Source organism: Hypanus sabinus, chromosome 28 (genome assembly GCF_030144855.1).
Source record: "Hypanus sabinus isolate sHypSab1 chromosome 28, sHypSab1.hap1, whole genome shotgun sequence".
NCBI lineage: Eukaryota > Metazoa > Chordata > Chondrichthyes > Myliobatiformes > Dasyatidae > Hypanus > Hypanus sabinus.
Genome location: NC_082733.1, coordinates 8,062,357 through 8,085,396, shown reverse-complemented (window position 1 = coordinate 8,085,396; position 23,040 = coordinate 8,062,357). Strand labels below are relative to the sequence as shown.

The window sequence follows — 23,040 nt, the reverse complement described above, 5'->3', positions numbered from 1 at the left end:
TCCTCAACACCACCTGCCCCTCCACCTATTTTCATATCATCTGTCAACCTGGACACAAAGCCATATCAACTCCATCATCCCAATCACTGACATACAATTTGAAAAGAACCAATGCCAAAAATGAGCCCTGCGGAACACCACCGGTCACCAGCAACCAGCTAGAAAAGGTCCTCTTTATTCCCACTCTTAGCCTCCTGCCAGTCTGCTCTTCTATCCATGTAATACCATGGGCTCTTGTTAAGTAGCCTCATGTACAGCAACTTGTCAAATGTCTTCTGAAAATCCAAGTAAACAACATCCACTGACTCTCCTTTGTCAACCTTGCCTGTTATTTTCTCAAAGAGTTCCAGCAGATTTGTCAGGCATAAGTACCATTTAAGAAAACCACGCCGACCTATGTGCCGCCAAATATCCCAAAACCTCATCCTTAATAACAGATTCCAACATCTTCCCAACCACTGAAGTCAGGCTAACTGGCCTATAATTTCCTTCCTTCTGCCTCGCTCCATTCTTAAAGCGTGGAATGACATTTTGAATTTTCTACTCCTCTGGAACCATTCCAGGACCTGGTGATTCTTGGAAGATGATTACTATTGCTTCCACAATCTCTTCAGCTACCTCTTTCAGGGCCCTGGGGAGTAGTCCATTTGGTCTACTTACTTTCAGACTTTTCTGCCTCCCAAGCTTCTTCTCATCAGTATTAGCAACAAGAAATACTGTTTTTAAAATATATTTCCTTGGTGCAAATAATAACTAACAATTGTATTTTCAAATATTTGTTGCAGAAGCAGCAATGACACCATTATTAAGAGTAATTCATGCATAAGCAAATGCAGTTCTAATGATCTAAATTATTAGCTTCAGAGCGCAATGCATTTGAAATTAAAATCAAATAATAGCCATTACAACATTCAAAGAGCACCCCACTGCACAAACTGAACTGCTCAAGAAATTTAATATAGCAAAATATCAGTGACGTCTTAAATTTCCTTCATGAACAAGAGAAAATCTGCATATACTGGAATTCCAAGCAACACACACAAAATGCTGGAGGAACTCAGCAGGCCAGACAACGCCTATGGGAAAATGTACAGCTAATATTTCAGGCCAAGACCATCCTGATGAAGGGTCATGGCCTGAAATGTCAAGTGGTAATTTATCTGAAGTTGAGATTACAGCTCCTCAAAGAAAACTATCAAGTATCCTAAAGTTCTTGGTGTGCTAGACTTGTCAAAACTAAAGGTTCTTGAACAATTGTAAAATTTTCAGCAGCCTATACCCTGAGGACCAGAGGAATGTTCATTAAGATATGACATTGGAGCAAATTAGGCCATTCAGCTTATCGCATCTGCTCCACCATTTCGACATGACTGATCCATTTCCCTCTCAACCCTATTCTCCTGTCTTCACACCCTAAATTAATAAAGAACCTATCAACCTCCACCTTAAATGCACCCAGTGACCTGGCCTCCACAACCACCTGTGGCAATGAATTCCACAGACTACTCATTGTTGTTCTAAATGGATGTCCTGCTATCTTGAAGCTGTGCCCTTTGGTCCTAGACACCCCCACCAAAGGAAACATCCTCTCCACATCCACTTTATCTAGGCCTTTCAACATTCGACAGGTTTTGACGAGATCCCCCAATTCTTCTAAATTCCAACAAGTACAGGCCCAGAGCCTTCAATCGCTACTCATATGAATCAGAATTGTAATCAGAATCAGATTTATTATCACTGGCACATGTCATGAAATTTGTTAACTTAGCAGCACCAGTTCAATGAAATACATAATACAGAAAAAATAATAATAAATAAATCAATTACTGTATAGGTACATTGAATAGTTTAAAAATTGTGCAAAAACAAATAATATACATTTAAAGAGTGAGGTAGTGTTCAGGGGCTCGATGCCCATTTAGGAGTCGGATGACAGAGGGGAAGAAACTGTTCCTGAATCGCTGAATGTGTGCCTTCAGCCTTCTGTATCTCCTACCTGATGCTAACAGTGAGAAACAGGCATGCCTTGGGTACTAGGGGTCCTTAATAATGGATGCTGCCTTTCTGAGACACCCATCCTTGAAGATGTCTTGGATAACTCTTTCATTTCCAAAATCATTCTCCTGCACTTCCTTTCAACCCTCTCCAAATGTCAGCACATCCTTTCTTAAGTAAGGGGCCCAAAACTGTTCACAATACTTCAGGTGAGGCCTCACCAGTTCCTTATACAGCCTTAGTATATTTGAAATGAATCCCAACACGCATTCACCTTCCTCACCACCGATTCAAACAGCAAATTAACTTTTAGGGAATCCTGTACCTCGGATTTTTGAATTTTCTCCCCATTTAGAAGATAGTATGTTATTATTCTGTCTACAGAAGTACATGACCATACACTTCTCAACACTATTTTCCATCAGCTACCTCTTTGCCCATTTTCCTAATCTAAGTCCTTCTGCAGCCTCCCTTCTTCCTCAACACCATCTGCCTCTCCACCAATTGTAGTATCATGCACAGGTAAATTTAAGAACAGGCAAATTGCCTTTCAATTACACAAGTTAGCAACAACAAAAATTGCCTCACAATTAAAGTGAATCTGCATCAGTTCAAACAGTGGCCACTTTATTACTTGCACCTGCACATCAGCTTGTTAATGCAAATAGCTATTCTTTCAATCATGTGGCAGCAACAGAGGTTCAGTTGTTGTTCAGATCAAACATCAGTTTGTGCAGAAATGTAATCCAAGTGTCTTTGACCATGGAATGACTGGTGGTGTCAGGTTTGACTGTCTCAGAATCTGCTGATCTAGGATTTTCACACATAATATTCTCTAGAGTTTACAGAGGTTGGTGTGAAAAACAAAGAATATTCAGTGAGCAGCTGTTCTGTGGGCAAAACACTGAGTTAATGAGAGATGCCAAAGGAGACTGGTTCAAGCTAACAGGAAGGTGACAGTAACTCAAATAACCCTGAGTTACAACAGCAGTGTGCAGAACAGCATCCCTGAATGCACATGCTGATCCTTGAAGTGAATCGGCTGCCACAGCATAAGACCACTACTATACCTAATAAAGAGGCCACTGAGTATAATTCATCAAGCTTCTGACATCGGCTTCTCTGTTAAGGTAGCTGCTAGACTGCAGATATCCATGCAGAAAGCACGAAGAACAGGATTTAACTTGCCAATATTAGCCTTATTTCTGGGTGCTGGAGGTTAACTTGACCTCACATTGCCCATCCAAAAGGTGAAAGGAAATAGAAATCATGGGTAAACATCCATTGGAACAACAATGCATGAAGTGAATTTAAAGAAACATTACAGATTATGCATACTTCAAAGTATTCTCACCTGAGGGTCCACCAGCCAACCATGGTACAGTGCAATATCAAGGAGATCAAATACAATGCACTCGGGTGTATATTCAAATATTCTTACACCAGTAAACTTTACATTTACATCCAATCCCGTCTGCAGTTTGTGTAATATGCACATTGCATCGCTCATATTCTGTTTCAGAAAGATAATAGAATTATTAGCATTATAAAACCGTTAAAATTTCAATGTAGATATTGAAATTAGTACATTGCCCAAATTACCATTTATCACAAGAACTTAAGTGTCAAAGATTTATAACCCAAGCTTTACCCACTCTAAACCAACAACCAGAGGGCGATTGTTTAGCTGCTCCGAACTTTTGCTCCGTCATTCTCCCTATGTTTTCACTATATGTCTCCATTCTTAAACCTTAGTTAGGTATTTTATTAGGTCTCTTTTACTTGCCTGCAAACACATCTATCTTATAATGGCTACCAAAAGTACTAAAACTGGGAAAAAGGAAACTTCTACTGCTTTGCCGGTTGACATTCTCGCTGCTTTGGAACAACATCGACAAGATATTTTAAAGGAATTTAGAACTTCTTTCAACCAGCTGGATGTCAAATTGGATCGGATCAACGCTAGAGTGGACGAACATTTATCTCGCATTGACTCAACTTCTGAAGATTTAAAACGCCGTGTTCAATATCTTAAAACTCTCTGTTCCAGCCTAGAGGAGAAGAATTGTAAACTTTTTTCCAAAATGGTGGATCTTGAAAACCAGAGCAGACGTTGCAATCTACGAATTCTTGGTTTGCCAGAGGCCACTGAACAGGGCTCTCCCGTGAAATCTTTTTCCGATTTTCTCTGTGAGATTTTTGGGAAAGTATTTCTTCCGACTCCACCTGAGCTTGAAAGGGCACACAGGATCTACATTCCTCGTGCAACTCTGGGTTCCCGCCCATGGCCGGTAATTTTGTGCTTTCATCAATACCAGGTGAAAAACCGTTTGATTATGGAGGCACGCCGCAGAGATACTTTTGCTTTTCAAAATACGGTCATTCGTTTTGTGGAGGATTTTGCCCCCCATGTTCTGAAGATGCATGCTGAGTTTAAAGGTGTAATGAAAGTGCTTTTTGATCGCGGATTCAGACCCTCCCTTTGAAAACCAGCCGATCTTCGAATTACGCTTACTACTGGAGATTATAAATGGTTTAAATCAGTGAAGGAGGCTGAGGCATTTGTTGGAAGTCTTCCGGCCATCCCGTCTCCTTCGGAACCAGTCTGACCTTCTAAAATGGTGGATAAGTACCTCTCGAAGTAAAGCTATTTTTTCCGGACTTAGACTTTACTTGAATAATTCAGACATTATCTATTGAAACTCTAAGGGCTGTAGACAATCTCTCCCCGGACTTGGTGCGTTTTTTCTAAATAGATAATCTGAGTTTAATGTTTCCCTGCAGATGTTTAGATTGTACCTGTGTAATCTATTTTATTCTTGTATAACTTTATCTATAGAGATCTACAATTGACTTTAACTTGTTTTGGAGGTTTGGAGTTTTTATTGAAGGCCTCCCTGTTAGTTGATTCATAGTTTAAGTTTTGCTGCTTTTTTTTTCTGTAAATGGTTGACAAGTACTCTCTTGGAATCTATAAATTCCCCTTTTCTCCCTTTTTTTTTCTTTTAATCTTCTATAATTTTTGACGGGTAGGTTAGTTTTGGTTTTCTTCTGATTTTCTTTGTGTTAAGTTTTATACTTCTGTTGAAATTGTTCCTATTCGTAATTATGTTTTCTAGTGCATAAACTAGTTACCATTTGCTAAAGTATTTATACGGAACTGTTGTTAACGACACAGAACTGGAAGTCATACTTGGGTTAATTTTTTTGGTAGAGCTAGCTGCTTTTTTAGGTAGCCGTCTAGTTTTGGGTTGCGAGTGTGGGGTGGATTCTCCAGTTCCAACACTACTCACTGTTTCTTTTGCTTTCCTTTGTTACTCAGGACATGCTTCTGTTTTGATTCTACGAATCTATGTTTACATTTTTGCTCCCAGACTGTTATTGTACTGCTTGATTTTTTATATGCCTGCTGCCTTCTATGCACTAACAATTGATAATGGTTAATACACTTAAATTTGTGAGCTGGAATGTAAAGGGATTGAATCACCCTGTTAAAAGAAGGAAGGTCTTCTCACATATTAAACAACTCAAAGCTGACATTGCTTTCCTTCACGAAACTCATATTCATTGTTTTGATAACTCCCGGCTTTTGTCAAAGTGGGCGGGTCAGCATTTTCATTCATCCTTTGCCGCTAAAGGTGGGGGGGGGGGGGTCTCCATCCTTATTAACTCAAATATTCCTTTTGAACTACATAATAAGATATCTGATACAAATGGCCATTTTATTATTGTTTCTGGTAAATTATATAATACTAAAGTTGTACTAGCAAACCTGTATTCCCCCAATTTTGATGATGTTAATTTTTTTGAACGTTTTTTCTCCTCACTACCAGACTTAAACTCATACTCTCTTATACTGGGTGGCAATTTCAATTGTTGGTTAGATCCTAATTTGGATCAATCGTCCTCTGTTACTAGACTACCTACTAAAGCTGCCTTAGCTATTCAATCATTTCTCTCTAATTATGGTATCTCTGATATATGGCGTTTCCTTCATCCTACTGAGAGAGATTATTCTTTTTTTTCCTCCACATGTTCACCATACCTTTACTAGAATTGACTACTTCTTACTCGATAATCAACTCATTCCATTTGTCTATTCTTGTGATTATCAGAGTATACCAGGGGTCGGCAACTCGCGGCTCTTTCATCTCTGTGCTGCGGCTCCCCGTGGTTTGTTAGTTTTTGAAATGTAATTCGAAATTTGAAGATTATGGTGATCTTGTACAATCTAAATAAAACGTTGTGGCGACCCCATTTCCTGGCACATCCGAACCAGCTCACAATTAGCCACCGTTCCGGCTAAGGGAGATAGCCTACGGGGGGTTGTGAGTACGTGTCTTTTGGAGCATCCACGCCCACGGGGGGGGGGGGGGAAGGGGGGGGTTGAGGGAGGCTTTAAAGCAAGGCTGTTTAGTTCGAATAAAGTTATCTTTGACTGCAGTGTCGTTATTTTAGCACTGCGTGTAGCACACCGCTACAATGTGTTTTTAATTGCTATTAATATACGTCACCACTGCCAATGCCTGACATCTGCCAGTGCGCGATTTCCTTTAATTTTTCGATCCAAGGTAGGCTAACTATGGAGTAACCTTCAACCCAACATCTTTTTTTCGGAGTTCAAAATGTTTTTGTTGCATGCAGAAATGTAATTACGTTTTCTCTGCAGGAGTTCATCAATTTCATAAATGCAACACATTATAGTTTGTTTATACATAGCATAAAGGCAAAAAAAAAACCGTTGTATGCAGTGTTATTTCATTTTAAATGTCAAACGGGTTTTGTGGCTCCCAGTGTTTTCTTTTCTGTGGGAAATGGGTCCAGATGGCTCTTTCAGTAGTAAAGGTTGCCGACCCCTGGAGTATACTGATTTCTGATCATGCCCCAATTACTCTGTCTTTAAATTTTCCTGGTCTCCCTCAGAGGAATAAACACTGGCGGTTTGATTCGACTTTATTATCGGATGATGATTTTCTAAAATTTATTAAGGATCAGATAACCTTTTATTTTAACACCAATACATCACCTGAAGTGTCATCCAGATTGTCTGGGATGCCATGAAAGCATATTTGAGGGGTCAAATAATCTCCTATACAGCAAATCTTAATAGAAAGTCCTGTGCAGATCGATTAGACCTCATTAATCAGATTAAAGAATTGGATCAACTGTATGCTCAAACTAAGAATCCTGAACTATACAAGAAGCGTGTAGAACTTCAAACTAAATTTAATCTTCCATCTACTCAACCTGTCGAACGCCAACTTCTTGAAAGTAAGAGTCGCTTTTATATTCATGGTGACAAATCTGGTAAATTTCTAGCCAATCAGTTGAGGCGTTCCAAAGCCAAACAACTATTACAAAGATCCGGAAGGAGAATGGAGACTTTACATCGGATCACTTAGAAATCAATGACGCATTTAAAAAATTTTATTCTCGACTTTATTCCTCTGAATCTCTGAATGAGAATATCTCTGTTGATCATTTTTTAAATAATCTGAATATTCCTTCGCTTTCATTTGATTCTAAAGCCAAACTTAATGCGCCTATATCATCAGAAGAAATATCTTTTGCAATTTCTGCATTGTCTTCAGGGAAATCTCCTGGACCTGATGGGTTCCCCATAGGATTCTATAAATCATTCTCTTCACTTCTTTCTCCTCAGTTATTCTCAGTATTATCTGATTCATTTAATTACGGTAAATTGCCACCCTCTTTTAATGAGGCATCTATTATTCTTTTATTAAAAAAGGGTAAAGACCCAACAGAGTGTTCCTCGTATAGGCCGGTTTCTTTGCTTGATGTTGATGTTAAAATCTTGGCCAAAGTTTTGGCTTATAGATTAGAAATTGTTATTCCCTCTATTATTTCTGAGGATCAAACTGGCTTTATTAAAAACCGTCTTCCTTTTTTTAACATTCGGCGTTTATTTAACATTTTATATTCACCTCCAACTGGGATTCCTGAATGTGTTATTTCCCTCGATGCGGAGAAAGCATTCGACCGTATAGAGTGGAACTACCTTTTTGCAGTTTTAGAAAAATTTGACCTCTGTCAAAGTTTTATCTCTTGGATCAAATTGCTGTATCTGTGTCCCACTGCCTCTGTTTTGACCAATTTTCAGAAATCCCAGTTATTTAACCTCAAACGTGGCACCCTTCAGGGATGCCCTTTAAGTCCCTTTCTCTTTAATTTGGCTATAGAACCTTTGGCGATAGCATTTTGAAATTGTCCTGAATTGACCGGGATTTGGAGAGGGGTTGTTGAGCATAAAGTTTCTCTTTATGCTGATGACTTATTACTTTTCCTTTCAAATCTGTCTACATCCTTACCTCCAATGTTTTCACTTCTTGATCAGTTTAGCCAGATCTCTGGCTATAAACTTAATTTACATTAGAGTGAACTTTTCCCAATTAATAAAGAAGCACAAGAATTAACATTCCGTGATCTCCCTTTTAAAGTAGTTCATAATCAATTTACTTAAAGAAGTTTAAAGATCTTTTTCGTGAAAACTTTGCCAATCTTTCATATACTATAAAACAGAGTCTGTTACAATGGTCACCTCTATCTATGTCTTTGGTAGGTCGTATTAATGTTGTTAAAGTGTTTGTTCTCCCTAAACTTCTATATTTATTTCAATCAATCCCAATTTTTATTCCTAAATCTTTTTTTGATTACTTAAACTCTATTATTTTGTCATATCTGTGGAAGAATAAGCGCTCTAGAATTAACAAAGTTTATCTCCAAAAATCTAAAAAAGAGGGTGGCATGGCTTTACCCAACTCTCGTTTATATTATTGGGCAGCCAATATATGTTGAGCTACCTTTTGGTCTTTTTTCCAATGGCCAACCCGAGTGCCCTAATTGGGTGGCAATGGAGTTGAGCTCCACTAAAGATTTATCTATCTCTGCACTTCTTGGCTCTGTACTCCCTAGTAGTTTGTCCAGATTAAATAGTTAATCCTCTGGTTAGACACACTTTGCATATATGGGCTCAGTTTAGGAAATTTTATGGTTTCCATGGTTTTTCCTTTTCTAGCCCTATCTTACATAATCACCTTTTTTTACCTGCTACGTATGACTCAGCATTCCATGATTGGTATAGGAAGGGCATTAGACATTTTGAAGATCTTTTTATTGATAATCGCTTCGCTTCTTTTCAACAGCTCTCTGCTAAGTTCAATCTGCCCAATGCTAATTTTTTTTAGATATCTCCAAATTAGACACTTTATTAATCCTTTAATTCCTAACTTCCCTGAAATGCCTGAGAAAAATGTTATGGACTTATTTCTTTCTATTAATCCACTAGGTAAAGGTTTAATATCATTTATTCGTGATAAATTAGTAGCCTTACCACATGCCCCTGTGGATAAAATTAAAATGGCATGGGAGCATGATTTAAATACCTCCTTATCTGATGAGACTTGGGACTCGATTCTCAAATCGGTTAATTCAACCTCTCTATGTGCTTGCCATTGCCTTTTACAGTTTAAGATTGTTCATAGAGCCCATATGTCTAAATCTAAATTATCTCGATTTTACCCTAACATTTGTGATAAATGCAAAAGGGGCGAGGCCTCTCTCATTCATATGTACTGGTTTTGTCCTAGCTTGGAGAAATTTTGGAAAGATGTCTTCATAACGTTATCGTATATTCTGAATCACCACCTAGAACCTAACCCTTTAATTGCTTTGTTCGGTTTCTGGGGTGAGACAGATTTACGTCTGAGTTTGACTAAGTGTCGAATATTATCTTTTGCCTCTCTCCTGGCTAGATGTTTAATCCTCCTTAGATGGAGAGATGTTGCCCCGCCCACGCATGCTCAATGGCATAACAATATTATGGCCTGCATAGACCTTGAAAATTTTCATTATTCAGTTCTTAATTCGGATTTAAAGTCCCATAAGGTCTGTGGACCTTTTATTGAGTACTTTCATAACCTTCCTCTTAACTAAGGTTTTTTTTTTGGTCCCTTGCTTTCAGCTCCTTTTTTTTTGGTAGTAGGCATTAATATCTTCTGTTGCTAAGTGTATTTACAGTTTTGGGGGTTTGATTGTCCTTATTTATATTCTGTATATTGTGTTGTGGTTGGTCTGGAGTTTTTTTTGTTGCGGGGCTTGGGGAGGATACTAATTTTACATGTCTTCAATTTGGGTGCTTTCTCAATTATCTTTTTTTGTATCATATTATTATTGTATGTTTATTTTTGTACTGTATCAATGTTCTTCATTTTGATCTGGGGATTTTTATCTGTAGCGATGTAGAAAATGTATTAAAATAATTTAAAAAACCAACATCCATAAATAATGGCTGGGAAATGGAGAACACCAAGAAAATAGAAAATAGACACACACAACTTATGGAACTGACCACTCATAAGTACAGGTATAACCCCCCCCCCCCCCAGCCCTTTACAAAGGTAGAGCGTTCCTATGAAACCTTTCTTAAGCTGAAATGGCATAAAGTGAAGAACCATTAATTTATATGGGAAAAATTTTCATAAAAGCGAAATCCTCTTTGTGATGCGAAAATAGGTTACTAATGTAGGTCTTTTGTAAAAGCGAAGTGGCGTAAAGTGAACATTCATAAAGTGGGGGACACCTGTACCTGTAGCTTGGACTATGTATTGGTTTCTAAGTGCCACACATTACAATGTACATGTACCAAGACAAGCTTTTGATTTATGTGACATCCAGGCAGATCAGGCCAAACACAATAATATCAAAGCTGTAGAATAAGATATTGAATTTACAGAGGAAGTGCAGTGGTGGTAGACAGTCCACACAAGGTAGACTGGAAGATCAAGAGGTCATCATTGAGTGTGTGAGGTCTATTTACAAGTCCTGCAACACTGGAATAAAAAGCTTTCCTCCAGTCTGGTCTTTTGTGCTCTTAAGTGTTTTTTAAAATATTCTACCTGACAAGAGAGGGGAGGAGAGAGAAGACAGAATGACCAGGTTGGGTTCTTGATTACATTAGCTGCTTTACCAAGGCACCAGGAAGAATAGTCAGCATTAAGGAAAGAGAGGCTGGTTTACATGACGGACCATAATTTCTCGTGGTTTTGGGTACAGCAGTTTTCATACCAATGTGTATTGCAAGATAGGATGCATCTGTACATTAAAAAAATGACATGCCAAAATTCCTTAGACTTCAGCTGTTGGCTGTTGTGTCCTTGTGTTTGGACCAGGACAAATTTACATGTAGGAATTTAAAGTTCTCAATCTCAGCACAACTGATAAAGACAGAAGTGTGTGTTCTAGTCTGCTTCCCAAAATCAATGACAAACTTCCTCATTCTGACTCTGGGGGAAAGGTTTTTGTCTGAACACTATACCAATAAACTCTAACCCCCTTCCAGTAATTCCCATCATTGCCAAGATACAGCAAAAATCTACCTGCCTCTTCATTAGGCTTCTGTTTCATTTAGTCATCAATGTAAAAGGTGACTTCTGTGGCTCTGTATTCCACCAACTTTAACTTCCAACTGTCCCAAATTTTAAATCATCTTCGACAAACTTTTCCACTATTTTACCCAGAAATATTTGCTTCCTTTGGTTTTCTTGTATATTCACTGGTAATGTAAAGTTACTGTGATATGCAATGATGATTAAAATTCAACAAGATATACAGCAGTGCATTAGGAATCACTGCTGCTAACAGATCAAACAACTAGGTTCAATTCTAACCTTTCATATTCTCTTGAGGTGCTCTGCCTTCCTCACACATCCTAATGATGTGCTCACAGTTAACTGGTTACAGTAAATTGAAATGACAGGACCCGGGTTCTACAGTGAGGAATGGCCCAATGTTTGGATGATTTAAGTGCTGGGTCAGATTGAAAAGGCAGCATGGTGGGACCAGAGGTGTGGGGGAAGGACGGTTATGCTCATTGCTCTGTGACAACTACTTGGCTCTGCAATGAACTGAGGCTGTAGCCTGATTCGTGCTTCATGTCTGTGGAGTCACTTTTGTTCTGAATCCTATATGCATTCTATTGTTTGCATACCTTGCTTTTTTTTCCTCTGTGCACACTGGATCTTTTTTTTTGAAATAGATTCTTTTGGGTTGCTTTGTTTTGTGGCTGCCTATATGGAGATGAATTTCTAGGGTATATAATATATACCTACTTTTATAATTGGAACTTTAAATTATCTCTGGCCTAGACAGATGGCAGGAGATTCTGGGTGGGGATGGAGGGTATTAATGAATACCCAAGAGAATTAGTTACAGGTAATTAAGTAGATGAACTGAATTGCCATTGGCTCAGAGCTAAATGGCTTCCTACAACCCAAGAAAATGTGAATGAGATCTTTATCAACACCTATGTACTGCATATTCCTATTCAAATGATTCTTATTAAATTTCAGAATTTCAAAATACTCTGAGTAGAAAAGCTTAGGATATTTACAATTAATGATGGAGTTCATCATTAGATACAAAGGAATTTCATAGTGCAGGGATTAATAAGTGCTTCAATTTCCACTTATAGATAGGCTAAATAGATGATGAGATAAAGAACATACAGTAATTGCCAGCAACTCATCCGCTCAGCTATGCTGTCCATGCTTCACAACTCAGCCAAAAACAAGTTACTTAATAAGCTATGTGTCTCTATTATTTAATTCCAGTTTTCTTGGTCCAGAATGGCTATAAATCAATAGATAATGAAGCTCATAAGTTTACAGAAAACAAAATGATTAAACCCTAAATGAGGGATAACTTTATAGAAGTGAATGAGACATAGAATAAATAGCCAGCACCTTTTCCCATGACAGAAATCACTTATACATGAGAGAATAATTTTAAGATGATTGGAGGAAAGTATAGTGGGAATACCAGAGATTAGTTTTTCTTTTACTGAGAGAGTGGGTAGGTGCACGGAACATGCTGTCTGGGTGCTGGTAGGGGGTAATTCACAAGGGTCATTTAAAAGACTCTTAGATAGGCACATGGATGAAAGAAATATGGAGAGTTATGTGGGAGGTAAGTGTTAGTTTGATCTTGGAGTAGTTACAAGGTCAGCACAACATCATAGATCAAAGGGCCTATAGTACTCTGTGTTCTATATTAATCCATTTCCCAGAATAAAAACACTGGGTTTTCAATATTAGTCACCATAGTTTCTGATTTATGCCTTTTGCAAACTACCAGCATTATATGCCTGAAATGAACAAACCAGTGGAGGAATTTAGTGAGTTGAGCAGCATCTGTGAGGAAAAGGAAATAGTCAAAATTTTGGGTCGAGACTCTGCATCTGGATTGAGTGGAAAGGGAGAAGGGATGAGACAGGAGCTGATAGGTGATAGGTTGACTAAGGAGGGTTAAACATTGATGGGCAGATGAGAGAAGGGAAAGGGTGGACTTTGGCGAGAGAACCACATCAGTGATAGGTGGAAGACGACAAAGAGCAAAAGCAAGAAGGGAAGGAAGATTGAAAATGGAAAAGGTGTGATAAATAAAGGGTGATAAATGGAAACACAAGGGCTACAAGTGCTGGAATTTATAAGGAAGGAAGCACAAATGGAACTTAATCTAGGGGAGGAAAACCCAAGCTAGAAGATCACCCAGCTCACAGGGTAGAGGGGAGTTAGAATAAAAGTGATAAGGGATTCTATAGTTAGGGAGACAGATAGGAGATTCTGTGGCCATAAAAGACACCAGGATGGTTTGTTGCCTCTTGAGTGCCAAGGTCAAGGATGACTCAGAGCAGTTTCGGAACATTCTCACAGGTGAAGGCAAGCAGCCACTGGCATAGTGCACATTGACAGCAATATTGTCAGTAGAAAGGATGAACTCCTGCGCAGTGAGAATGACTGAGGGAAGAGGCTAGAAAACAGGACAAGTCTGGATTACTCTCAGAGCCAAGGGCTATAAGGTTAGGAAAATAGAAAGACAGAATAAAATAGAACACATGGCTGAGGAGCTGGTGTAGGAGAGAGGGCATAAGATTTTTGGATCATTGAGTTCTCTTCCAGGGAAAGTGGGACCTGTACAAAACAGACTGTTTGGACTCGAATTGTAAGGAAACTAATACCCTAACAGGAAAATTTGTTAGTGCTGTACAGTGGGTTAAAATTAGAGTTGCAGGGGAATGGGAACCAGAGTGCCACAACAGTTATAGTGGAGAGGTTGTGGAGACAGATATTGGTAAGACCTCAACAAAGTTAGGTTGAACATAATGTAACAATGTCCTGAGCTGCACAAATTTCAATGCAATTAGTATCATAGGAAAAGCAGATGAGCTCAGGGCATGGATCAACACAAGAACTTATGATATTGTAGCCATTAATGAGACTTGGTTGCAGGATGGGTAGGACTGGCAGCTCAATATTCCATAGTTCTGATGTTTTCGACATAACAGAGTGGGAAGGGATTAAAGGAGGAGGGGTATTGTTACTTGTCAGGATAAATATCTTGACACTGCTCGTCTAATGAAACATTATGGATCAAACTGAGGAAGAAGAAAGGTATGTCCACGTTAATGTGGCCATATTATAGACCAGCTAACAGTCCAAAGTATTTAGAGGAACAAATTTGTAGAGAGATTGCGGACTGTTGCAAGAAACAAGGTTGCCGTAGTAAGAGATTTTAACTTCCCACATATTGACTGAGACTCCAATAGTGTAAAAAGACTAGATGTCAAATGTGTTCAAGAAAGGTTCCTTAATCGGTACATACAAGTCCCAATAAGAGTGTGCGATACTTGATCTGCTATTAGGAAGTAAAACAGGGCAGGTGACAGAAGTTTGTGTAGTGGAACACTTTGCTTTTCGTGATCCCAAGGCCATTAGTTTCAAAGTAAATAAGCATCAAAGAATCTACCCTGAATTATCATATTTTACTGTAACAGAATTTTATCACCAATTTACTATGAGAGACTTTACTCTGTTAGGGAATAGGAATAAAGATACAGACCTTGGTATAAGGTTAACCCTTTAATACGTGATCATAGGGAGCCTTTGTCTTACGACTCTGCCAATATCAGGTTACATTTTAAACCTATACAGTAAATTTTGGGCAACAGCCAATAGCTAAACGTATTTGGTCCTCGATTTCAAGTAGCACTTGTTAGGTGTCAGCAAGTCTACAAAATTAGAATTGCACAGCTATAGTCAGTTCCTCTATCAGCTAGACAATCTCGGACAAAAATTAACAATACCTCATCACTGGCATGATCTACTGCTAGCTATTGTTAGCTCGCACAAGCAAGGCAGCATCTGCATCTTACTCTGTCTCCCTCATGATCCAAGTCTTAGGCAATACGTAGCTGGTCAAGCATGACAACAAAATTTAATTCAAAATTAAAATTTTCTCTTAATTTTCTTCCGCATATGCAAAAAGTAGATCTGGTCCGCAGGTTGAGATAGTAAATTGGAGAGAGGCTAACTTTGGTTATATCAGAAATGATCTAGCAAGTGTGGGTTTGGGCAGGCTGTTTTCTGGCAAAAGTGTACTTGGTAAGCGGGAGGTCTTCAAGACTGACATTTTAAGAGTACAAAGCTTGTATGTGCCTGTCAGAATAAAAGTTAAAGACAACAGGTGTAAGGGTCCCCGGTTTTCAAGAGATATTGAGGGCCAGGTTCAGAAAATAAAGGAGGTACAGAGCAGGTAGGAACAAATGGAGTATAAGAAATGCAAGAAAACACTTAAAGAAAGAAATCAGGAAGTCTAAATGAAGGTATGAATTGACCTAGCAAAAAGGTAAAGGAGAATCCTAAGCAATTGTACAGAAATGTTAAGAGCAAAACGGATTGCAAGGGACAAAATTGAACTTCTGGAAGATAAGAATGGTATTCCATGTGTGAAGCCAAAATACAAGGGTGAGATCTTTTATATATTTTTTTTGCATCTGTATTTACTTAGGAGACAGACACAGAGCCTAGAGAAGTGAGGCAAAGCAGCATCAACGTCATAGACTCATACAGATTACAGAGGAGAAGGTGTTTGCTGTCTTGAGTCTTAGAATGGATAAATCCCCAGGGCCTGACAAGCTGTTTCCTTGGACCTTGGTGGAGTTAAGTACAGAAATTGCAGGTGCCCTAGCAGAGATATTTAAATCATCCTTAACAGCAGGTTAGATACCAGAGGATTGAAGGATAACCAACGCTATTCCACTGTTTAATAGTAAAAATAATCCTGTACCCAGAAAATTGATGTGCAGGATTAATGGTCAGTCAGTTACTTAAGAGTGTAGATGAACAAAGGGACCTTAGGGTTCAAATCCATACATCACTCAAGGTCGCTGCGCAGGTTGATAGGGTAGTTAAGACAGCCTATGGGATGCTAGGCTTCATTAACAGGGGGACTGAGTTCAAGAGTAGAGAGGTCATGTTGCAACTCTACAAATCTCTGGTGAGACTGCACTTAGAGTATTGTGTTCAATTCTGGTCACCTCATTATAGGAAGGATGTGGAAGCTATGGAGAGGGTGCAGAGGAGATTTACCAGGATGTTGCCCGGTTTGGAGAACAAGTCATATGAAGCAAGGTTAGCAGAGCTGGGACTTTTCTCTTTGGAGCGTAGAAGAACGAGAGGGGACTTGACAGAGGTCTACAAGATTATGAGAGGCATAGATAGGGTGGATAGTCAGTACTTGTTTCCCAGGGCACCAGTAGCAAACACCAGAGGGCATATGTACAAAATTAAGGGAGGGGACATCAGGGTTAAGTGTTTTTTTTTTTGGTTTTTTTTAAACAGAGGGTTGTGGGTGCCTGGAATGACTTGCCAGGGATGGTGGTGGAGGCTAAAACATTAGGGGTATTTAAGAACCTCTTGAACAGGCACATGGATGAAAGAAAAATGGAGGGTTATGGGGTAGTGTGGGTTTAGTACTTTTTTTTAAAGGACTATATGGGTTGGCACAACATGGAGGGCTGAAGGGCCTGTACTGTGCTGTAGTGTTCTAATACAGAAGATTACAGGCCAGTGAGCCTAATATTAGTTGTGGGAAGGTTATTGGAAGTTATTCCAAGAAATCAGGTAAGTATTCTGATAGACACCAACTGATTAAGGACATGGTTTCATGTGTGGTAGGTCAGGTCCAACCAGTCTTAAGAGTTTTTTGAGAAAGTTACCAGGAAAGTTGATGAAGGCAAAACAGTGGATGCTGCCTATATGGACTTATAGTAAGGCATTTGACAAAGTTCCACATGGGAGGTTGCTCAAGAAGCATTCAAGATGAGTTATTAAATTAGATTAGACATTGGGGGAAGCCCAAGAGTGGTTGTAGATGATTATTTCTCTGACTAGCCTGTGACTAGTGGAGTACCACAGGATTCGGTGCTGTTATTGTTATTTGTCATCTATAATCAATCTGGATGATAATGTGGTTAACTGGATCAGCAAATTTACAGATCATACCAAGATTGAGACTGTAGTGGACAGCAAGGAAGGCCAACATGGCTTTTAGTGGTATCTAGCTAGAAAATGGACAGAAAAATAGCAGATGGAATTTAACACACATAAGTGTGAAGCATTGCACTTTTGTAGAACCAACCAGGATAGGTCTTACACAGTGAACAATAGAGCACTAAGGAGTGTGGTAGAACAAAGGGATCTGTGAATAGAGGTCCATAATTCATTGAAAGTGGCACCACAGGTAGATAGGGTCATAAAGACGACTTTTGACACATTAGCCTTCATAAATCAAAGCATTGAGTATAGGAGATGGGATTTTACACTGAAGTTGTGTAGGACATTGATGAGGTTTAACTTGGAGTATTGTGTGCAGTTTTGGCGCCTACCTACATGGAAGATGTAAACAGGGTTGAAAGAGTACAGAGAAAATTTACAAGGACGGTGCTGGGTCTGGAAGACACCAGTTATAAGGAAAGATTGAATAGGTTAGGATTATTCCTTGGAACATAGAAGATTGAGAGGAGATTTGATATTATAAAGTTATGAGGGGCAAATGAAAGCAGGCTTTCTCCAGAGGTTGGGCGGGACAACAATCAGAAGTTATGGGTTAAGGGTAAAAGGTGAAAAGTTTAAGGGGACCACAAGGGGAAAGTTCTTCATTGAGGGAGTCGTGAGAGTGAGGAATGAGCTACCAGCACAAGTGGTGCATGTGAGTTTAACTTCAATGTTTAAGCGAAGTTAGGATAGGTATAAGAATGGTAAGGGTATAGAGGACTGTTTCCTGGTAGAGCTCAATGGGAGCAGGCAGTTTAAGTGGTTTGGCAGCACAGACTAAATGGGCCGAAGAGCCTGTGTCTGAGCTGTACATTTCTATGACTCTATAACTGGCTCTATTCCTGGATAATTGGAATCTTTTTTGGGTCAGGAATGGCTTGTATAATCGGTGTGGGCTGCACCTTAACTGGATAGAAGTCTGGGTGAATAAGTTAGTAAGTTTAGTTAGTTTGCAGATGACTCAAAGATTGGTGATATTGTGGATATCATAAAAGAACGCCAAAGGATTCATTCAACAGGATATAAATCAGTTGCCGGTATGGGCAGAGAAATTACAAATGGAATTTAATCCAGCCAAGTGTGAGATATTGTACTTGCTCCCAAAGTGAGCAAAGTGAAAAGTACATAGTAAACAGAAAGATCCCAAACAACTTTGATAGTATAAACTTGGCGCCTAAATCCATAGTTCCTTTAACTAGCTTACTGATCTAACCAATGATATATTTCAGAGAACTGTGGAATGTTTAACAAAAATTACTGATTTTCTTCCTATTTATAATTGATTTTTAAAATGGTCTAAGTATATTTATTATGAACTGAATGCACTAAACAAACTGGTGCTAACATTCCAGACAATTAATGAAAAAAATTTGCAGAAGTCCATATCCCAGCAAACTCATTTTACTTACTTTTCCATTTCCAGATAAACCATACTAAGTCTACTCTGTACAAGAAAGAAACCTGGGAAAGCAACATGACAAACATTGCTCTGGAGTCATCAGTATATTTTAAAGTATTTTTCAGATCCAGGTGAGAGACTTCATACAGTACTTTTAGCAGAAAATGGATTCCCAACCACTCCAAGAATAACATTTTCTTAATGTTTTTAAAGCATGATGGGGTATATCTCAACATACAGTGGATTCCAGTTAATTGGGACACATTAGGAACAGAACATTTTGGCGCTGTTAAGCAGATACTCCAATTAGTCGAAATTTCATGGAAATAGTTTAAAAAGGTAAAAGAAGATAAAGTACCATTTAACTGAGAAACAAATTAGGTATTTAAATGAAATACAGAACAAATTAAAACATTTCAACACTACAACAGTACTATAAAACTGTGCATTAGTTCATAATAGTTATTGATGGAAGAATTACACCGCCATGCTCCTTTGATTGACTGTAAACAAATAAAATCGGCACAAGCACCTAGTGTACACAATGGATTGCCTTCATACAATTTTCAACAATTACATCCTCCATTTCTTCATTTTATTTGCAATGTTCAAGATGAGTGTCAATACCTTGAAATTTTTCAGAGTTCCTAACTTGAAGTAGTGAAATGGTTTCATTTTAACTCCTGGTCGTCTCTGGTATCTCCAAGCCTGAATGCTTGAAACCACAGTGAACAAAACCGTTCCAAAATGTCTTACTGCTTCATTTCTTGCCAACTACCAGTGACAAAAATTGCTGCTCTTTGAACACAAGCACATACAACTGACACCATTTAAAAACTGATTGCTGTAGGCACAGTGTAGTGCTTAATGGCCACACAAGTGCATATTTCTGACACTAGTTAGAAACCAGCAACAATCTCCTGCCCCAATCAGGTGGCATAATGACCCAAATAAATGAAGGGAATCAAAGGTTCAAAGGTCAAATTTAACATCAGAAAAATATATACAATATACATCCTGAAATGCTTTTTCTTCACAAACATCCACGAATACAGAGAAGTGCTCCAAAGAATGAACGACAGTTAAATGTGAGAACCCTAAAGTGCTCCCCCAGCTCCCCCCTCCTGCGCGTAAGTGGCAGTAAGCAATGATCCCCTCTTCCCCCCACCAGCAAAAAGAAACACTCATTGGTACCATCACGAACCCAAGCACGAGCTAAGCAATAGCAAAGACACAGACCAAAGTTACCCCAATAGCTTCGCATTTGATCTGAAATTCGGCAAACCACAGGTTCTCTCTCTCTCTCTCTCTGGCAAGGGAGAGGGAGGTGTCCCCAATTTTCAGCTATTTTCTCAATTAGTTTTTGTTCTTTAAGAGCTTTCCCAAATAAGCGACTTCCTTGATTAACCCTTGGCCTAATTAACTGGAATCCACTATATTAAACTCAACCCATTTTCCAACAAATACACTAACTTACAATAATCTCTCCAAGCGACTAGTCTCAGCCTACAACTAATTTGCCATGGGGTTTGGAGTTCAAAAGTATTAAAACATGCCCATCTTCTGATAATTCAACAAATGCACAAGCGATTTTTTAAATATACCCAAAATGAAACAATTATACATCTTAACACTAAATAGTTAAGTCATAGAAAGAATGGTCAATCAAATAATTTGTGAATAAAATCTATGATTCTTTTTCCTTTGAGGGCATTTTTGAAATGTAGGACAAATATTACTATGTTACTCTTTGGGTTTTTTAAAGATCCTTTTTAAGATTCCACCTTGTAAGGGAATACAGTCAACGGATTAGTACCTGCTCATAGTTCAGTCTCTGAGCATCTGTGATTTCTTTTGGCTTTGCATCTAGAATATAATCACCTAAGAAAAAAGAAAAAAAAATCTTCAGTATTCATTAATAACCACTTTCATATTTTACATCAATTAGGCTCAGGCACTTAAACATTTCTACCTACAATTCCTGAGTTCTATCTTTTCTTCCTCAATCTATTCAAACTTCAATAACAACGATAGGTTGATAAAGAAATCAATGGCACCATGAAGTTCAAAAGACTGGGGTAACGTGTAAAACTGTCACATTGTCTACCAATATCACTGTAACAATTCAATAATTTTCAGAATTTATCATAAAGCCTATGAAGAAAATTACCAAAATAATAATGTAGTGGCAAACTAACAAATCAATGCCACTGCTGGTCACCCCCACGGATTGTTATCCTTGAATGATGCGCCCTTCAATCAATCCAATAATATTGTTTAAAAAGTCAAAGAAATGTATTTGATCCTTTATTAGGAACTAGCAAAACAAAATCTTGAAGTGATGCAATTAAGCATAATTAAATGTAAATAAGCATTCAACAGAATATATGACATCTGTCAGTCCCCAATTCCAAAGTGCTCAGAACAAAGCACAAATACACAACTTCGCTTTTACCACAGCCCCATTCACGACTAGCTACTGTAATACACATGCAGTCCTTGTGTTCGGCCAGCACGTGTTAGTCTCGAGGAAGACAGCCTCTGGCCCAGCCAAACCGAGAAATCTCATTTGTGTGGCTGTTAAGTGGTATGTTTGCCCTGTTACAATTCCAAACCACAAAATATCAGACATAAGCAATTAAACAATTGAACTTTATAAATCTTAATCTGACTAGAGGATTAGTAAAGAATATAAAAGGAAAAGGGCCCATTTTAATGAAACAGTCTAATGTGCACGTTGGAGCTCACGAATTCAGCCAATCGTTTCCCATTGACCTCCTCCAAGTGTCACTGACCTTCAGACCCTTGCTCCTCAACCACGCCATCCAGTGGTCTACCAACTCTCTCCACTCGCATCTTCTCTCTTGCCGACCAAAGACCGCAAAATCCCTACTCCCAGACCCACAAAGAACAACATCCCTTTCATTGGCTAGTATACATTCCAAAGCCTCCATTATCCCTGGTCATAACCCAAACATTGCTGCTACAGAGAAACCATTACCTTTGTAGTGAAACATTACAGAGTAGTCATTACATTAGCAGTGAAACCTTACAGGACGTTACGCAAATAATAAACATGCAGCATGGAATATTATGCAGATAGAAGACATGCATGACTCCTACATCTCAGCCCCCTAATTATTATAACAACTGCACACTACCAAAACACAGGAGAACGATATCTTAACATTCACACATATGTCCTCTTTCAGGTAAGCGGTCTATCCTGGATTGTGATCTTCTCTCGACAAACCAGCTTGTTCATCTTGACTGCATTCAGGGAAATCTGTTTTGAATCACCGCTGCCAAAACTCATCCAAGTGCAAAACTGAAATCCTGTTCAGTGTCAGCTCTGGCTGAGTGTAGTCTCTTCCACCATGGTCTCCTTTCAATGGTCTATTAACAGTCGCTTGCAATGGCTCCAATGCTTTATACACATTCAGCAGCTCAATTTCTGACAAATGAATGTTTCAGGTGAGACCAATCCTGAAGATCTCTCTGATGAGGAATGTTCCCTTTGTGGACAGGCACACATTCCTGCGTACAGATGTTTAGCAGTTCACAATAGTCTTCACTACCTAAGCCTGCCACTTTCAATCCTCAAATAACATTGCTACTCACAACCTTTTCTTGACCTATAGTGTGGAAAAGAATGTGTATTCTTTTTCCTGACAGGTTGAGCTTATTCAGTTCAATTCAATTTGAATCATCATTCAACCATACATGTATACAGCCAAATAAGACAGTGTTGCTCTGGGGTCAAAGCGCAAAACACAATATCAACAGTCTCACACATAGCACATATAAAATCGAAAGATTCAGTCACTCAAGTCCAAACTCGAGCCATCCAACACTAGCAAAATCTGCAGACGACCACAACGGAGTTTGTCTTCTGCTGAGTGAACACTGCACCACACCGCCCCTGATGGCATTAGCCCTGACGCCTCTCCTTGGCAGCTGTAAATAAGCAATGTTGCAGCTTGAGGCCTAGTCATGAGGCTCTCTGTGCAGAACCCTGCTTACTTCTTTGATCTAGGAAAACACAAGTAACCACTGTCTTGTTACTCTTCATAACTTCACCTGAACTGGAATTATAGTAAGTTTACAATCATGTTCGCCAGCCCCTGTAAGGCCATTAGATACCAGGGCACTACTCGCTAATAAGCTTGATTCTTTCATGGCTTGTTTCAAACTTGTACCGTTTTCTTCAGAGTGAATATGAAGTATGCTGGGATG

General features: G+C 38.8%; 1 protein-coding gene across 2 annotated transcripts in view; it reads right to left on the bottom strand.

Annotated features, from left to right (window-relative positions):
• mindy2 (MINDY lysine 48 deubiquitinase 2) overlaps positions 1 to 23,040 on the bottom strand; it is an 85,116-nt gene that overhangs the window by 41,563 nt on the left and 20,513 nt on the right. For both annotated transcript variants that reach the window (XM_059952562.1, XM_059952563.1), the window contains exons 3-4: positions 20,621 to 20,685; positions 3,350 to 3,508 (exon numbers count right to left, since the gene is read on the bottom strand). In XM_059952562.1, coding sequence (XP_059808545.1) covers positions 3,350 to 3,508; positions 20,621 to 20,685 — 224 coding nt within the window. The remainder of the gene's footprint in view (positions 1 to 3,349; positions 3,509 to 20,620; positions 20,686 to 23,040) is intronic.